Genomic DNA, 19,057 nt, shown 5'->3' on the forward strand with positions numbered 1-19,057 from the left:
TAGCACTCGATAATATATGTTGCTGTTTATACTATTACTATTTTTTAAAAGAATTGGAAGAATGCAGAAAAGCAAAATGAAAAGTAGTCACATTTAATTCCATTATATACCTTTTATTAATAGTCTAGCCTGTATAATTCTGGTCTTTTTCTGTTTATATGTATGCCTAAGTATGTTCAATTTTTGTAAAATTAGAAATTATTTATTACTACTTATAATTTGCTTTTTTTGTGTCAAATAGTTTTAATTTTTTTAATGTTTATTTATTTTTGAGAGAAAGACACAGCACAAATGGGGGAGGGGCAGAGAGAGAGGGAGACACAGAATCTAAATCAGGCTTCAGGCTCTGAGCTGTCAGCACAGAGCCTAATGCAGGACTCAACTCACAAATTGCAAGATCATGACCTGAGCCAAGTCAAATGCTCACCCAATGGAGCCACTAAGGTGCCCCTCGGTGTCTAATATTTAATCTTGTACATAGTATTATCGATTGCATATTAGCCCAAATATATGTGTTTTGTAATTTAGTCACTGGACATTTATATTGCTTTGAAGTTTTTACTCTTACAAATAACAGAAATCTGAAATAATCTGCATACACACCTTTTCGTATATATTTGATTAAATTGGGCATAAATTTTTAGGCAACCATTAAATAAGCGGTAGACTATAAAAATAATACTTTAATTAAGACTTCTATTCATTTCAATCAATAGTAGATGAGACTTCTAGTTTCTATATAGTATTGCCAAGTCTGGGTAGCATATATTTTTTATTTTACCTAATCTAATTGGCTTCTATGCATAATGGGACAAATCATTTTAATTCTAAACCTCGATTCCCAACCTGTAAAATTAACTAATTGGTATGGGATTTAGAAATATAGTCACAGGTCATGAAATTTATATTGATTCCAGAGACTATTGATGCTCACTATTTGAAATGTAGCTCAGATGAATGAAGTGGGGTGAACACCGGAAGAGGTTGAAGGAATGATGACTGGAGAGCGTTCCCATGAATGTCATAACGATCCAGAATGTCCCAGATTGATCACACTTGCAGATTCCAATTCAGAGAGTGATATAATTGACAGATATAATTCAAATTTATTATTTTTTATTGTTATCTTTCCTGCTAAAATGTATGCTTCATAAGGGCAGGGATCTTTGTTTCATTTGCTGATGTACCTTAAGCACCTAGCACGGAACCTAACATATGGTAGGGGTTAAATAATAAATGTCTATTAAATGAACAAACAAACTGAATGAAGCTACCCTATATGTTAAGCGATTACATGCCCCAGTAACTGGCAGTATACCCTTCCCAGCCTAAGTGTGAGTAAGCTTCCATGATTGAGGCCTCTTGGATTTGCCTCTTCCCAGCAAACATTGCTGTGTCCCATGACACAGCCTTTCTCAAATATGTTAATACCATCAGCCTAGTTAAAATTCAGCCTCCCCTGCTACAGTCCACTCTCTTCACAGTAATATTGGCCCTCTCTGTTCTGACCCATTATGAGTTGTTTTACTAGTTCAGCTCAGAGGGTAGTATTATTTTCAAGTTCTTAGGGATACCCCATTGTTGTGCCTTCATACAGCCTAGAACAACCACCTAATAGGGTATTTGTGAATATATTATATGGGATAAAATGTAAAGTAAAATATATAACTTCATTTAAGTAATATTATGTGATAGTTACAGGCCTAGACTCAGGAGCTAATTCCCCACAGTTCATGTCTAGGTTTTTCAAGTTAACAGCTGTTAACCTTGAGCACAAGTTACCTGATGACACTGTGTTCAGTTTTCTTATCTGTAAAATGCAAATAGTATGTACCTTGCTTATAGGACTAAGTACGGATTAAATTAATTAGAGCATGTGAAGAAATAGAAAAAGTAAATAAATATTACCTATTTTGACAAATATTATTGGCAGTAACAATAACCGCACTGAGAATTTGCTATATCCCAGAAACCAAATCTATATTATCTCAGGTAATTCTTAAAACAATTCCATGGGCCAACTATTATTGTTATCACAGATTCATTAATCAGGATATTAAGGGTCAGAAAGCTTTATTTATGTCCTAAAACCATATAACTAATGTGTGGTAAAACCTAGATTTGAATGCAGATGTGTCTGCAGTATTTTCTGATGGAGAGGGTTTTTTCCCTTAAAATATTTTGGAACATCTACATTCTCATTGATGTAATTTCTGATATCTGATTTTTAGTCTTTTTAGTCATGCTCACAACCTTAGAACACTTTTCAAGAAATTAACTTTCACTGCATGTGAATATTTAAGCATCCATCTGTTTGGTCTGAGGGTATACAGTTTCTAAGGACTCTTGGAGTCACTTATAGTGATTTTACTATGGCCCAGTTCACCAATCTCTGTATTTCCTCTAGTAGGATGTTGGCAAAAATCATTCAGTTAAATAATTAAATACAATTTAAAAGTTATGGGGTGGCAAATGATGACCAATATAGACAATCTGTGTTCCAGAGTCTAGGTTTGGTAAGCTTATAAACATTTTATAAGCCATGAAAAGAATGGCTATCCTTGGAAGATCAAAACACAAACATTTCAGGATTCATTTCCAATGGTGTATTAAAGTTACAAGAGCTCTAACTTAACAGACTCTCTCCAGTCTGGAAGTGTCCTGACACTAGCAGTAGTAGAGACCCATCTACTGTAAGAGTAACTGGCTGACTGAGTGTGCTGTGTGTGACCAATATCCTTCTCCTTGCAGTGACAGACTTGAAATTTGAACACTTTTCAGAGACCCCTACCACATAAAACAAGAAAACGGAAAAGCAATCCATGTACAGCTGTTAACCCAGCTGCTGTATTTGTGGACATAATTTGTTATGACATACTTGACAGATTATTTTTTATATCATTGAGACTTATTTATTTTCATTGAAATATACTAGAAAATATGGTTACCTTTCACCAGGTGAATGAGCTGGGATATCTGGTAAAAGTGTGTTCCAATCAAGAAATTTCAATAATGCACTGATTGCGAGCATGGCCATGAAGTGGCAGAATGGTGGTAATTTGTGCATGATGCTTACTCAGGAAGCACATTAGAATGTTAGCTATGGTATAGCATGTGTTTGCACAGGATTCAGCTTGATGTTTGAAGCTCTTTTCTCTTCAACAGGTTAATTATGTATGGCTTTGTGAAAGCTATGGTACATGCTGGCCAGTTGAAAAATGGAGACTTCCATTTCACCGACTGTTTGTTTTTTGGTTCACTGATGTCTGCAACAGATCCAGGTAATTGCTCAAATAGTGTGCTGTGGTTTCTTCTTTTTAAGAATCAAGTGTTTATATTAAATGTTTCTCTAAACACCATCACCTGAGTCTACATCATAATAATTCCTTATTCCTTTTCACTTGCAGTTGACACATCTGTAAGTGATTTAAAAAAAAAAAAGGGGGAAAGAAGAAATAATCCCCTCCCCCTACACTGCCTCTCATCATGACTGGATTATGTTAAAGCAAACCTCAGACATTACCTCATTGTATTTGTAAACATTCTGAAAAACGAGCCATTATTAAACCTAAAAATATTTATCATTATTCTTTAATTTTATCAAAGAGCTAGTCTCTCTTCAAATATCCCCAATTGCTTTTTTGTAATTATCCTTATTAGTTTGTGTACAGTTTATACAAATTAGGGCCAAATAAGGGCTACACATTACAAGTGATTAATATGACTATTGAGTCTCTTTTAATTTATATGTTCTTCTATCTTTTATTTTTGTCAGTTATTTGTTGAGAGAAAAAATGGCAATTTGTCTACTGATTGAATTGACTATGGCTCCTTAAAATGTTCCTCTATAGCACATATTTCTTATAAAATGGATGGTTAAATCTAGAGGCTTAATGAGATTCACGTTCATCTTTTTTGGCATGATGACTTTATAGGTGGTGCTGCGAGTTTCCATAGCAAAACACGACATAGTGGTTAGTGACCCAGCCGTCAACCTGACTCATCACACTGCTGTACAGCTCCTCCAACGAAACCCACCAGAACACACCTGTAGCTAAACAAGATGTCTTTATAACATGTTATAATGAGAGAAAATTCACACCGGAAAAAACATGAGACCTCTCAGAGGGTGTTAGAAAGGACTTGTTACAGGCTCAGGCATATGTTTGGTGATTTTAGGGAAGGTTTAAGGAATTGGAGCTTGCTCTGTATAAGATGCTGTCAGGAAGCAAGAGTGAATGGACATTTGAGTAAGTTTTATCTAGAATGAGGGAAGACTGGATTGAGCCTAAAGTTAAAATTGGTAAAGAAGTCGTGGTCACATAGAATAGCCAAGAGAGGAGGATGTTTGGTCAATTTTGTAGTTTGGACAGTGTTCTTTACTTCTGGTGAGACATGATTATAAAGTATTGTTTTGTTGTTGTTGATTGTTTTATTTGATTTATTTTTGGTTTGGGGGCTTTTGTTTTAGAGAGAGAGAGAGTACATGTACAAGTGGGGGAGAGGGGCAGAGAGAGCGAGAGCGTGAAAGAGAGAGAGAGAGAGGGAGGGAGAGAGAGAGAGAGAGGGAGAGAGAAAGAGAGAGACAGAGAGAGACAGAGACAGAGAGAGAGAGAGAGAGAGAGAGAGAGAGAGAGAGAGAGAGAGAGAATTGTAAACAGGCTCCATGCCTGACCCAAAATCAAGTGTTGGACACACAACCAACTGAGCCACCCAGGTGCCCCTATTCTGCAGTACTTTTGTTTTTGATTCATTGTGGTCACAGAGTGACCTTGTCTCATGTTGTTCTGTGAAATTGTTTACGTGTAGCAGGAGAACACCAAGGCCCAGATAAGAATAGTAGGCCAGCTCCTGAACGTCAGGGGCTATTTTGTCTTTTTTAGAATAGCCCTCTGACCAGTGGTATTGGCACCATGTGTTTGCTTGTTACAAATCAGAACCTCAGGCTCAACCCCAGATCTATTAAATTGGATTCTAGAATTCAACAGTATACCTAAAGTGATTCATATGCACATTAAAGTTTGGGAAGCATTACCTTTTAGTATTCCCCATTTTGGCTAATGCCTTTAATATCCGTTGATGGTTGCTGCTTAGTTAGTCCAGTATTAACTAGGGGTTACAAACTACTGGTATGCTAATTGTCTTCTACCTTCTGTATCTATTAGCTGGTACTCTCCTAAAAATACACAGCTTTCCAGATCAACTGTGTAGTACCACATGAAATTATTTGAACAAAGAAGCAAGATAAATTATTCTTTTTTTTATTTATTAACTTCAAAATAATGAGTTGTTTCCTTAGCATCTTCCACATATGATCAAAGAGACTTTTCGAAAGTATTATATCAACACATGGATTTTAATATGGTTGATGTGTTTTGATCTATTGCTGTCATTATTCTCTTTCATGTTCAGAATACTTCTACTTAACAACTGGGAGCTTCTTCTTCAAGTTTCTCCTATATTCTTTTGTCATGACCCCAATGGTCTTCCATAGGTTTCCTGTCTTTGAATAGGACTAGATGTTCCAACCTTATTTTGTGTGTTTCTTATACCCTGACTTGGCACCAGTCATTTCTCCAAGAAGCCTTGACTCTTTATAAGATGGAAATGTATTTAGAGACCAAAATAAATATTTTGTCACTAGGGTTTTTGTTGCTATTGGTTTGGTCATTGTTTCTAGATATTTTTATTTGTTTTAAAACAAATATAAATTTATATTAATATTTTCAACTCAAATTTAGGATTACAGAAATTTTAATTAACTTCCTTAAGTTTTTATTTTAATTTTTCTTCTGTTTTTTTCTTATTGTAACATGAATATAATTTCTTATTTCCTTAAAATATTTTCAAAATTATAATATACATTATTAAAAATGTGATTATTGAAAACTGCTTAAGATTTCATTGTGGTTCTTTTTAACCTGAGTATCTCACTAGTGATAAACAGTTAAAACTTACTGTTTTAAGAGCTCTTAAAATAATTCCTCTGTAGATTGTATATTGTGAATATACTGTACTGTTCATTTGTTTCATTTTAGGTAAAAACTGGTTTAAAACTTTGTTATAAAATTAAATAGCTATGGAATTCCAAAATGAAAACCATGGAACTAAATAAGAGACATCTAGTTTCTATCCCTGTCCCCTCTGCCCTAATTCTCCAACCATTTTGGTTGGTTTTTCATTTATCTTTCTGTTTACAATCTAAGTAAATATACAAATAGGGGCACCTGGGTGGCTCAGTTGGTTAAGCATCTGACTTCAGCTCAGGTCATGATCTTGCAGTCCGTGGGCTCAAGCCCCATGTTGGGCTCTGTGCTGACAGCCCAGAGCCTGGAGCCTGCTTTGGATTCTGTGTCTCCCTCTCTCTCTGCCTCTGCTTATGCTCTGTCTACCTCTGCCTCAAAAATAAATAAATATTAATTTTTTTAAACACAGAAACATACACATACTCTACTATATTTTACTATACACATAGTTCTTCACCTCATTCTTCTTTAACAATATTTTAGAGAGTACGCCATAGCAATATATAAAGATCTCTCATTCTCTTTTATAACTGCAGAGTGCTCCAAAGATTATCAACCCATTGTCTATTTATGGACATTTAGTTTTTTCTTGTCCTTTTCCATTGTGAATGGTGTTGTACTTAATAACATTAAAATAAATACTCTTTCACTTTTTGCTAGTGTTTCTTTGGTATAGATTTTAGAAATATGTTAAAAGTAAATGTGTTTGTAATTTTCTTAGATGCCAAATTCATCTCCATAAAGTTTGTACCATTTTGCATTCACACCAATGACATGTGACCGGACATATTCTTCACAGCTTTATCAATGCAGAATTTGATCACAGTTTTGGTTGTTTACTTATAGTAGGTGAAGATTTGTGTCTCTCTCTGTTTTGATGTTGTACTTTTCTTATTATGAGTAAGGTTAAATATTTTTTCATATGTTTAAGGGACATTTGTACTCTTTTTCTGAAAAATGAACTGTTTATAAGATTTTTTTTCCCCCAATAGGGTTGTTAGTCTTTATTTTTCAATTTTTAGAAGCCCTTTGTATGTTAGGGATATTAACCTTTGTCTATAATACAAGTTATAAATATTTTTCCAAATTTTTTACCTGTTTTATTTTGTTTATAATATGAGGTAGGAAAAATAATTTTTTAATGCATAATATTGACTTACTTCCTGGAAGAAGATGAAATAAAAGTAAGTTTCAGATTAGGAACTCACAGTGTAGATCATAGGATCAGAGCACAAGACTAGTGTGTTGCAGGGTGATATTGAAAAGACCACCAAACGCCGAATAGAAGTGAGGCAAAACTTTATTTATGGCTGGGCCAAACCTGATCTCCTGATGGTAAGGAGAAGGTGCAGTAAATGGCTCCAAACAAAGGTTACAGTGAGATTATATAGACATACACAGCATTCCATGGTAGCCAGTTACATTGTGACACACAGACACTAGTTTTGGCGGGAACCTATCAATTTAGTTCTTTGTTCTTTTAAGATAGCCAATCATAGACAGTGACTAAGCAAGTTTTTCTGTAGGCATGGTCTTGGCTGGATCTTAGCAACCATAGAAAAGGGGTGGGGGAACAGTTTGCAACAAATTATTACATTCCATAAGTAAGTTAACCCATTACATTTCATAAGTAGTTTAACCCATTACATTCTATAAGTTGACCTATAACAAGTGTACAGGGACAGACTGCTCTCTTCATAGTTGTGAAGATGACCTAGCCACCAGTCATTGCTGGAAGATTTCATGCTATGCTTTCATAGCCCCAAGGAAATGTAAGAGTTCCCTGGTAGCCATGGGAAGCGTGAACTCAGGATGAAATATTTTCAACCCATCAATGGTTTCTAGTTACTTAAGGGTGCTCTCTTCTGCCCGTATATGGACATTTTGCTTTTAATGGTCAGGTCCCATTTCATGTCACTTTTGCACAAATCTGCCTGCTTTAAAGGATTGTATCCATTGTTCCCTGGTCCCAGCAGTAGAGGCCAAGTTCTGTTGAGTGGTTCGGCCAGCTCCAAGCACAATTGTGCTGTGTTAAGGCTTTGCTCCTTCTGTGGCTGGTGATATTCCAGGACACAGGAAAACCGACTGAAATAGAAAAATAAACCAACTTGATAAGATGGATATTTATCTGCATTGTGTCAAACAATTGGGCTGACTAAACTTCTTAAAATACAGAATTGACTCACAACCATAAAGAGAATCCTGGGAACCAAATCTACTTTCCAAGTCTGGCACAGAGCAGTTGTGCAGCTTTGGGCACCATTTAGCCTTTCTGGATTTTATGTGTTTTGGAAGTGGAAGATATTCAATCTCATTTCTCCCAACCCTTTCATTTTACAGATGAAGAAACTGACTTTTCATCTGTAAAATGAAAAGTTTCAACGATAGTCCTTTCCAGCTTTAACATTCCCTGTTTCTTATTTCTGTAAGATTGGTTTTCATTTTTAAACAAGCTTTTGTTGTAAAGAAAGTTAAAAGTCAACTCAAAGTCCCCCCACCTAGACATTCTTGGGCTCTAACCCTGATTCAGCAAATGTTAGAGATCTTACATAGTAGAGATCCACATGTGAACAGGAATACTTAAGCTTTCTTTTTTTACTGGGAACTAATTTTATATTAAAACATGCTAAACCTACTTTGCTTAAATTGGTGTAATTTAAGATCTTCAACGACTTAAAACACCTAGTTAATCTTACCCCACAATTATTCATTTACTGCTTAAATTATTGTGACTCCCTAATTTATGAAAGAGAACCTATGCTCTCCAGGTTTGGCTCTTCTTGGCCTTCTTTAAATTAATTCTTTCTCACTTAGCCTTAACTATAACTTAGCCACGTGATATTAACTATTCATATTTTTCTTTTATAGACACATATTTAGACTTAAATCTCATTCTTTCTGCATGTTTCTGATTCTCCTTGGCCAATTTTCACTTTACCTCCAGTTAAGACGATTTGACTATTGTTGGATTTAATTTCCTCTTTTCCTCACTGTCAGAGATCCTGCTGATGATATAAACGGCATCAACAGCACTTAAGGATTAAGTGGAGGATTAAAGGCAGAGCCCCCAAAGAGATCATGTATGGTAACTGGCAGGGTAAGGGAGGAGAGATGTACTTAGAGGGCTTGATCAACGAGCCAGCTCCTCTTCAGGTGTGTTTAGATAATGAAAAGTCAGGGGATGGAGGAGGGGAGAGAAAAGATAAATAACGTGGCAACAACTGGAAATAGATGCTTTAGTTAATATCCCTCAATTTACAAATGTCCAAAACCTGTAATGGAACCCTCTGACCTCATACTATCCTCCTGTCTCTTTCATCATTGTCTTGGGTCCCAATTTAGTAAATTTGACTACTCAGGATAGTGGATTTTTGTTAATAAGTCTAAAATATCCCTTTATATGGGGTGAGTGAGGTAAAGAGAGATTTTTTAAGGTACATAAAGACACAGGAGTCCCAGTGTACCCATGTGCTGTTTCTGAACACATCAGTATTGTTACTGCCTCAGCACATTTGCATTTGTAGTTTCTCCCTCCTTGCCCTTCTGGTTTTTGCTCAAATATCACTTCAATGAGACCTTCCCTAATCATTCTATCAAAAATTGAGCCCCATCTCCCCTGCTGCATAGTTACCCACAAGTCATGATGTTCCTCAACATCCTTCCTTGCCTTACATTTCTTGTATAGCACTAATCACTATTAATTTATTTTTCTTTTTTGTCCTCTATGAGGAAGAATTTCTTTTCTATTTTCTTCAATTTTCCCATTTTCCATTTTAGTATGTAGTTTTTTATATATACTTATTAAATTAATGAATTAACATATTTGTGAAGAAACTGCTAGAGCACCATGTAGAGCTTGAAAGGGGATCTCTTCTCAAATATGGAATGTGAAGCAGTGGATCTGGGTATTCCAGATCAGTTTCAGAGATAAGAAGTCTCATGACCCCAGAAGGGACAGTGACTTAATCTAAGGGCGGAACTCCAAGCACATAGCTAAACTTCCAACTGAGTTTGAATATTGGTTTCTGTCCTCCAGAAAGGATATACTAAACTAAAACAAAAATATGTGTCTTTATTCTTGTCCAGTATTATAGCCAGTATTTCTTTCTCCCTATTCACCAGTTGGTCAGTGGCTTAAAATTTTCCAGAAAGCATCAGACCATAGATTGTAGACTTGCAGAAGCAATTATAGTAGTGTAGGGTTGTTGTTATTGTTATTGTTATTTAGTTTGGAAGATGTCCAAAAAAGGAGCTTCCTTTAGGAAAAGGAAAAACTAAGCACATTACATTAAGTATTAATCACACAGAAGATGCCAGAAGCTCATCCTGGTATTTACAGGACTGACATTTCTTTCAAGGTCTGCAGGAAGCCACTTATGTAAGTACATTTGCGCTGTGCATCTTCTCACCTCATCAATTTCTCTGTCTCCTATTTGGAATAAAATGTCTTCATTTTATATGATGCAGCTGCATTGAGACTCAAATACAACTGTGCTATTTTAAACTCCAGAAGTCCTAGTCCAGTATTTAAAACTAGAAAATAATTCTTACTCATAGACTTGTCATGTTTTTTCCAAGAAATTTATTTCAGGTTGTCCTGATTTAGGTAACTTCACATAGGGCTTGCTCAAGAATTGCTCTGTCCAATTTAAGGGCTACAAGCCACATATTGCTACCTGAAATGTGGCTAGACCAAATTGATGGGCTATAAGTGTAAAATACACCCTAGATTCAAAGATTTAAATTGAAAAAAAAAAAGCACACCATCCCACGGATAACTTTTATATTGATTACATTTTGAAATTACATGATTCATTGAAGATTTAGGTAAATAAAAATGTACTATCAAAATTAATTTTATCCATTTCTTTTTACTTTTTTAATGTGGTTACTTGAAAACCTTAAATTACATATATGCTTTACATTATATTGTCAGGCAGAACTACTTCAGAGCAATATAGATATGGAACTGGTGTAAATCAAAAAACATGATCCTTTTACCAGCTTTATTGAGATATTATTGCTATATAACATATGTGCATTTAAAGTGGACAGTGTGATCATTTGATAATCATATATATTGCAAAACAATTACTACAATAAAGCTAGTTAACATTTCTATCCCCTCACATAATTACCTTTGTGTGTGTGAGTGTGTGTGGTGGTAACATTCAGGATCTACTCTTCTAACAACTTTCTAGTATACATTATAGTTTTGTTAACTATATTAATATTCTGTATCTTAGAGCTATAAAACTTATGCATCATATAGTTGGAAGGTGATACTCTCTGACCAACATCTCCCCATTCTCCCTACTCCCAGGCCCTGGCCACCAACACTCTAGTTCTATTTTAATGAGTTCAGCTTTTTATTATTCCACACAAAAATATGACCCTTAATAAAAATACCACAGCAATATTTTAAATCAAGTAGAAAAATTAAGTGCAGATACAATGCACCACACAGATTATGGCATTTTGGTTGAAATACAGCTACTTTATTTCTGTGATTTTGAACTACTATGTCTGAATGTTTTTTTTCTAAAGTCTCTTTTTCCAGTCTTATTTTTCTGCTTTAACACATAAGAACCCATAAACTAGTTTCACCTATGCTTCAGAAACAAAGCAAAGAAACCAGGATAAAACTCTGTATGATTTTCATATCATGTATGTGCCATTGAGAACTATAAATACTGCAGCCCCTGGCTTGAGAGAAACATATTAAATAAGTTCCTGTCCAAATGTCTCAACTGTGGTTTTTTTTCCTTAGTAGAAACATAAATCAAAAATTCCTAAAGTCTGACAATCTGAGTTGTTTTTCTAATGTCCATTACCCTTTTGTTTTATATAGATTGTTAGAAATCCAAGAAACTTGACATTTATATTATGTTACCCCTGTTTCAAAGTATGTTGACACATTTGATGACCCTAAATTAGGTACACTGGATATCAGAAATAAATATTTACCTCAAAGAAGTAAATAGAAACTACCTGTGTAGCTATGTGGGAAAATAGTTTATAATTCTTTTCATTAAGTTTAGAATTTAAAAATCTAGTTAATGTAAATTATTAGTTTAATTCTCCAATTAAGCAATTAGGATCCATTTCTTTATCATCATCAACATTAAATAATTTTTAATGACTAGATCTTTAAGAAAGCAGTACACACTTCAAAATACAAAAATCCTTTTGAGGTTTGCATAGGACATAGTAAATATTTACTGAATAAATAGAATAGATATTGACTATTGATTAAGAATACTATCCATGGAATGGGATAGGCCTATGTTTAAATTCATATTCTCTCTGACCTATTTGAGACTCAGTTTCTCCATCTATAAAATGAGGATAGTAAGACTTATTTTAAAGGTTCTTTATCTAAATGAGATATTTACTATTGTTAATTATTATTATATTTTATTTTTATGCTATACTAAAATGAGGATGCTATTTTACCATCAGCAAATGGGACATGTACTTTTTTGCCTATTTTTCTGGTAATAATAATGGATTTCCATGAATCTACATACTTGGTTAGTAGAATGCTCCCCTCACCAACTAAATTCATTTGTGACTTGCTTGGTTAAAGTTAGGAACATAATATATGTAATGTAGTAATTTTGCTTTTATAAAACACAAATATACTTTATATTTAATTTCATAGGTGGCAGATAGGAATATGTGAAACCAAATCTCAGGTTTTATCATTTTTTCCACATGTATTTTGGTATACATCTCTACTGTTATGGGCATTGTTCTTATGTAACCATATTTTCAAACCTACAAAGTATTCCTTAGTCCATTAGTATCATTCATGTCTAGTTCACATTCAAATTTCCCTGATTTTCTTTTTATTATAGTATAGTTGACACACAATACTATCTTCATCTTAAATGTACAACATGGTGATTCAACAATTCTATACTTTACGCTATGCTCATCACAAGTGTGGCTATCCTCTGTCACCATTCAATTCTATTACAATGCCATCAACTGTATTCCCTATGGTGTACCTTTCATCCCTGTGACTTACTCATTCCAATGGAAGCCTGTACCTCCCTCTTTCCTTCACCCAGTTTGCCCATTCTTTCACCATCTACCCTCTGGCAATCCCCAGTTTTTTCTCTGTATTTGTGGTTCTGTTTCTGCTTTTTTCTTTGTTCATTTGTCTTGCTTTTCAGATGGCACATATAAATGAAATCACATGATATTTGTGTTTCTCTTTCTGAGTGCTTCACTTATCATAATACCTCTAGGTCCATCCATGTTTTCACAAATGGCAAGATCTCATTCTTTGTTATGGCTGAGTAACATTCCATTGTGTGTGTGTGTGTGGGTGTGGGTGTGGGTGTGGGTGTGGGTGTGTATAAATTTCCCAAATTGTCTCATAATTTTTTAAATTTCTTTTTAATGTTTATTTTAGAGAGGGGGGTTGGGGGAGGGACAGAGAAAGAGAGGGAGACACAGAATCTGAAGGAGGCTCCAGGCTCTGAGCCATCAGAACAGAGCCCAACTCAGGGCTCCAACCCACAAACCATACGATCATGACCTGAGCTAAAGTTAGACACTTAACCAACTGAGCCACCCAGGTGTCCCCATAAAATTTTGTATAGCCATCTTGTTCAACCAAAGATCCAGACAATTGTATGCACATTGCTTTTAGGTGATATAAGGAGTGATTTAAAATAATAAAATTGTAGTATATTTTTGTAGAGACTTTAGGAATCAATCTAACACCCTTATTTTATTAAAAAGTAAACTAAGATTTAGAGATGAATGACTTGGCCCTAATATAAACAACGTTATAGTCACTAAAATAATTCATGAAGGTTAACAGTAGATTCTGAGAAAGGGGTGACTTTAACTTGGCTTCTTTGCCCTTTATTACCCTTCCAATCTACCTGATTTTTGCTAAAACCATGGAGTCCAATTATCTGATTTTGCTAAAATCAGGTGAGTTGTAGGAATATGTGGATTTTGGTGATGGGAAAGGGTGACCAGCTTGACCTTGCATGACTGAATTATGTGTCTCTGATAACTGGGTAAGGAAGTGGCCTCCTCCAAGTGCCTGAAGGGTTTCTATACCACTGGTCTATTTTATGGTACTTATAGGACATGCTATCCTGGAAGATAGGCCAACAAACAGTCTTAACATAACAATTAGCCAACAAAGAAAAATAAAAATACAACATGACTTTTCAGCAGCTTGAGAGAGGAAGATCAATCAGAACAAACACACATGGAATAAATTCCTGAAGTCGTCAGAAGACAGTTTGAACAAAAACCTTCTAATAAACCTTAGAAGGGTCAAGAGCAGATAAAAATCATGGTTTTCCAAGTAAAGAACTGAATAGATAAATTAAAGAGAATGGAACAGTCAAAACCTGCCCTCCACAGCAGATAATCATCTGGCCCAAAATGTCAGTAGTGCCAAGATTGAGAAACCTGCATTAGCCAATTGCTCAAGTTAGGGTTAATTAAGACCTGTAGGGAGAAATTATAATGGTAATCTACCAGCCCCAGGATTTGTAGGGAAAAAGAATGCCAAAGTTTCATCAACCTCTTACCCCAGATCTTTTGTACTGCCCTGATATTATCCCCATGAACACCTGTCTTAGTGTCTAGCCAATTATGTGTGCTTTGTGTGGCAAGGAGCTGAGCAATAATTACTTTAAGGAAAAGCAAGTTGAGCCTAAACTTTTTTTTATAATTTATCTTTTCACTGCTGTGTGTAGCTGCCCTTTGAAAGTTGCAACTTTCCACTTTGCTCACCTTCCTTCTACTAGCAGCAATCCAAAACAGCCTTACTTGTCCCTGGCAATTTCTGGGCTTTTCTTGGTATTATTATTATTGTTGTGACTTGTTAGTGTCAATTGCATTTTTCTCTGTATACTTTATCATTGATTTTGGGGAGGAAGTCAGTAGCCTCTGTTGGCACTATGTCTTGGTAATAAGAAGAATGATGTAATAAAAATGTCACTTTTCCCTAAATTAACATACAAATTCAGTGCCATTCTCATGAAAATCTAACACTTTAAAAATAGGAACTGAATAAAATTATCTTAACTTTTATAAATTAAAATAAGAGCATTAGGGGAACTGCCTAACCAGATCTAAGAATATACTACAAAGCAATTATAATCAGATCAATATGATATTGGCCTAGGATTAGACAAATCAGTGGAAAAGAACAGAGAATCCAGAAACACATCCCAGTATAAATGAGAATTTGACAAACAACTAACAGGTATTTCAATCCAGTGGGAAAGGACGATTTATTTAACAAATGGTACATGCGTAATTGAGTGACTATCCATTTAGATGATAATAAAATTGGGATTATCTAACCATTTACAGAAATATGCTTAGAAGAATTAAAATGTAAATAAAAAATGAAGTAAAAGAACTGTAAGAAAATATGCATATCTTTATCAATTACAAATAGGAAAATTCTTCTTAACAAAGAATGGAAATTCAGAATCTATAAATAAAGAATAAATATATTTGACTATATAAAAACATATTTAAATAATAAAAGATACTGTAAAGAATGTCAACAAACAGACAACACATTGGGGGAAAAGCATTTAAAATAGAGGACAGAGTATTACTATTTCTAGTATAGAAAGAACACTTTAAATGACAACCTAGCAATAAATAACAGAAAAATGGACAAAGACTATGAAGAGGCAATTCATAGAAGAGTAAATTCACTTGGGGTTCAAAAGCGAAAAGTTGTTCACTCACTAGAAGTCTTAGAAATGTAAAATAAAGTAACAGCATATCATTTTACCCATAGCAGTTTGGCAACAATTGTAATGCCAAATAACAGTCATTGCTGGCAGGAAAGTAGGGAAAAGTAGACTCTTAAACACTTCTAGTGAAAATTTAAATCATTAGCAGACCTTTGGAAAGCAATTTGGCAACAAGTATTAGAATTTAAAGTATATAGTTCCTCCTGACCCAGTGATCTGACTCCTGGGAGTCTGTCCCACAGAAGTAAAAATACCATATATGGACAAAGATGTTTACTGCAACATTTTTTTAAAGTAGAGGGGGAAAAAAAACCAATAAGGAGCAAAGTGAATCCTATCAATAAAGGAAATGATTGGAAGGTTGTAGAACATCTACACAATATCATGTAGCCATTAAAGAGGATAAACTAGTGGTCTTCCAGCTGACTTGAGAGTTTTCCAGGAAGTATTATTGATTATGTAAAGCAAGATATAGAAAAGATATATAAAATATTATCCCAATATTTAATACATATATACAAATGTATATGTATATTTGTATACATATGTATATATAAAGCAGGGTTTATGGGGTATAATAATAGAAACTTCTTTTTTCTCCCACTTCTCCCTTATTTTTAATTATTAATTATAAAAATTTTTAATTCCAGTAAAACTAACGTACAGTGTTATATTAGTATCAGGTGTACAATATAGTGATTCCTCAATTCCATACGTTACTGAGTGCTCATCACAGTAAGTGTACAGTTAATCTCCTTCATCTATTTTACCCAACTCCCTATCCACCTCCTGTGTGGTAACCATCAATTTTTCTCTTTAGTTAAGAGTTTGGGTTTTTTTGGTTTGTCTCTTTTTTTCTTTGTTTTGTTTCTTAAATTCCACATGACTGAAATCATATGGTATTTGTCATTCTCTTACTGACTTATTTCACTCAGCATTATTGCCTGTAGATCCATCCATGTTGTTGCAAATGGCAAGATCTCATTCTTTTTTTATGGCTGAATAATATTCTACTATATATTTATCCATTCATCTATTGATGGGCACTTGGGGTCTTCTTCCATTCATCTGTCAATGGACACGGATTGTTTCCATAATATGGCTATTGTAAGTAATGCTGCAACAAGCATAGGAGTGAGTATATCTTCAAATTGGTGGGGTTTTTTTGTATTCTTTGGGTAAATACCCTGTAGTGGAACTACTGGATCATTTTATCTTTTGAGGAACTTCCATACTGTTTTCTATGGTGGCTGTACTAGTTTGCCTCCCCACCCACAGTGTACATGTGTTCCTTTTTCTCCACATCCTCACCAACACTTGTTTCTTGTGTTTTTGATTATAGCCATTCTGGCAGATAAAAAGTGATATCTCATTGTGGTTTTGATTTTCATTTCCCTGATGATGAGTGATATTGAGCATCTTTTCCTGTGTCTGTTGATGATCTGTATGTCTTCTTTGGAGAAATGTCTGTTCATGTCTTCCCATTTTTAATTGGGCTATTGGTGGTCTTTGTATTGAGTTGTGTAAGTTATTTATTTATTGGGATGCCAGTCCAGTATATCCAATGTCATATGCAAGTATTTTCTTGCATTCAATAGATTGTCTTTTTGTTTACTGATTTTTTTCCTTTGCTGTGCAGAAGCTTTTTATTTTAATGTAGTCCCAATACTTTAATTTTACTTCTGTTTCCCTTGCCAGAGGAGACATCTCTAGAAAAATGTTTCAATGGATAATGTCAGAGAAATTGCTGTCTGTGTTTTCCTCTAGGAGTTTTATGGTTTCAGGTCTCATATTTAGGTCCTTAATCCATTTTGAGTTTACTTGGATGTATGGTGTAAGAAGGTGGTCCCATTTCCTTCTTTTGCATGTTGCTGCCCAGTTTTCTCAGCACAGTTTGTTGAAGAGACTATATTTTCCCCACTGCTTAGTCCTATCTGCTTTGTCATAGATTAATTGATTATATAATCATAGGTTTATTTCTGGGCTCGATTCTATTCCATTTTGTCCCATGCTCCTTTAAAAGTATTCAGTGAAGCTAAATTTTTTTTCTACCCACTGGATAAAAATCTATTTAAGTTGCAATTGGAGCCTCAATTCAGCAGTGAACATGTCGAATCCTGTGTAATATCCCATGTTTTCAACTTAATTTAAGACCTCACACTCTCTGCCCTAGCCTGTTGAAGGTAGGCTGCCTACCTTTGGGAGAACAGGTGTGGCTGGGTTCTCCATTCTTTCTCATGTGTCACATCTACCCCTTACTGGAGGCAGTTCTACAAGGTAGAGCAGAGATGAGGGAAGGAAATTTTTTATTCGATTGATAATTAGCTACCATCAGAGCAACTGCACAGCCATAGCCCGTTAGGTTTCTTATGTGAGAGTCATAGAGTATTTCCCTGTGTCCTCAAACTCTAGTCACACCGTAAGCTGTCTGATGGCCTAGCCAAAGTCCCTTTCCATAGGCTTGAGATGAGGGCCAAACACCCCTGTGGGAGATTCACAGCTCACAAGCAGCAAAACAACTCTTTCACAAATCTTCAACTCTAGGCTAGAGTCTAGAGGGAGAAACTTTCACAATTTAAAATTGTGCATCTCACTGCTGGACATGTTCTTTCTCTTTCTTTGTTCCTTAAACTTCTGATTTAACATCTGTTACAAATGTGTGTATGATTATTACAAAGATAATTTTAATATAAAGATATTTTGGTGTGACATATATTAGAGTATAAATTGAGTTATTTAGGAGGAGGAAATATACAAGTTTAGGAAATGAATAGATGGGAAAAGGGGAGATGTGTTTAAAAGAAAAACAAGATAATTAAAACAAAGTAAGCAAATAAACAGCATATGTACAATGTGATCACATTTATGCATTTATATGGGAGCACATCTATGTATGTAAAAAAAGGACTCTTCAAAATTTCATAGAAGTGAAAAAATTAACCAATCATTTTTTTATATCATGTTAGTAAATCACTGTGGAATTGAATGAGGAGGTCTTAAAGGAAAATCTTCCAACTCAATATGGTATTATTGTACATGCCATGAAGTAAAAAAAGAAATTCAATGACTTTGTCTATTACATGTAAGTCACACATCTTGACTGTCGTAAGGAGACTACTGATTCTTGTTCATTGAATTTAGAAAATTCACTCTGACATTATTCTGTCTGGAACCTAAGTTAAATGCATGGATGATAATTCATTTATTGAAATTAGAAGCCAAGAGGAATATAGTCAAAGTCTCTCCTTTGCTATGTTAAGCCCAACCAGCCTCTAC

General features: G+C 34.7%; 1 protein-coding gene across 1 annotated transcript in view; it reads left to right on the plus strand.

Annotated features, from left to right (window-relative positions):
* SLC9A9 (solute carrier family 9 member A9) overlaps positions 1–19,057 on the plus strand; it is a 534,926-nt gene that overhangs the window by 135,916 nt on the left and 379,953 nt on the right. The window contains exon 5 of the mRNA XM_029940098.1: positions 3,166–3,281. Within this exon, the coding sequence (XP_029795958.1) occupies positions 3,166–3,281 (116 nt within the window). The remainder of the gene's footprint in view (positions 1–3,165; positions 3,282–19,057) is intronic.

This window comes from Suricata suricatta, chromosome 5 (genome assembly GCF_006229205.1).
Source record: "Suricata suricatta isolate VVHF042 chromosome 5, meerkat_22Aug2017_6uvM2_HiC, whole genome shotgun sequence".
Taxonomy (NCBI): domain Eukaryota; kingdom Metazoa; phylum Chordata; class Mammalia; order Carnivora; family Herpestidae; genus Suricata; species Suricata suricatta.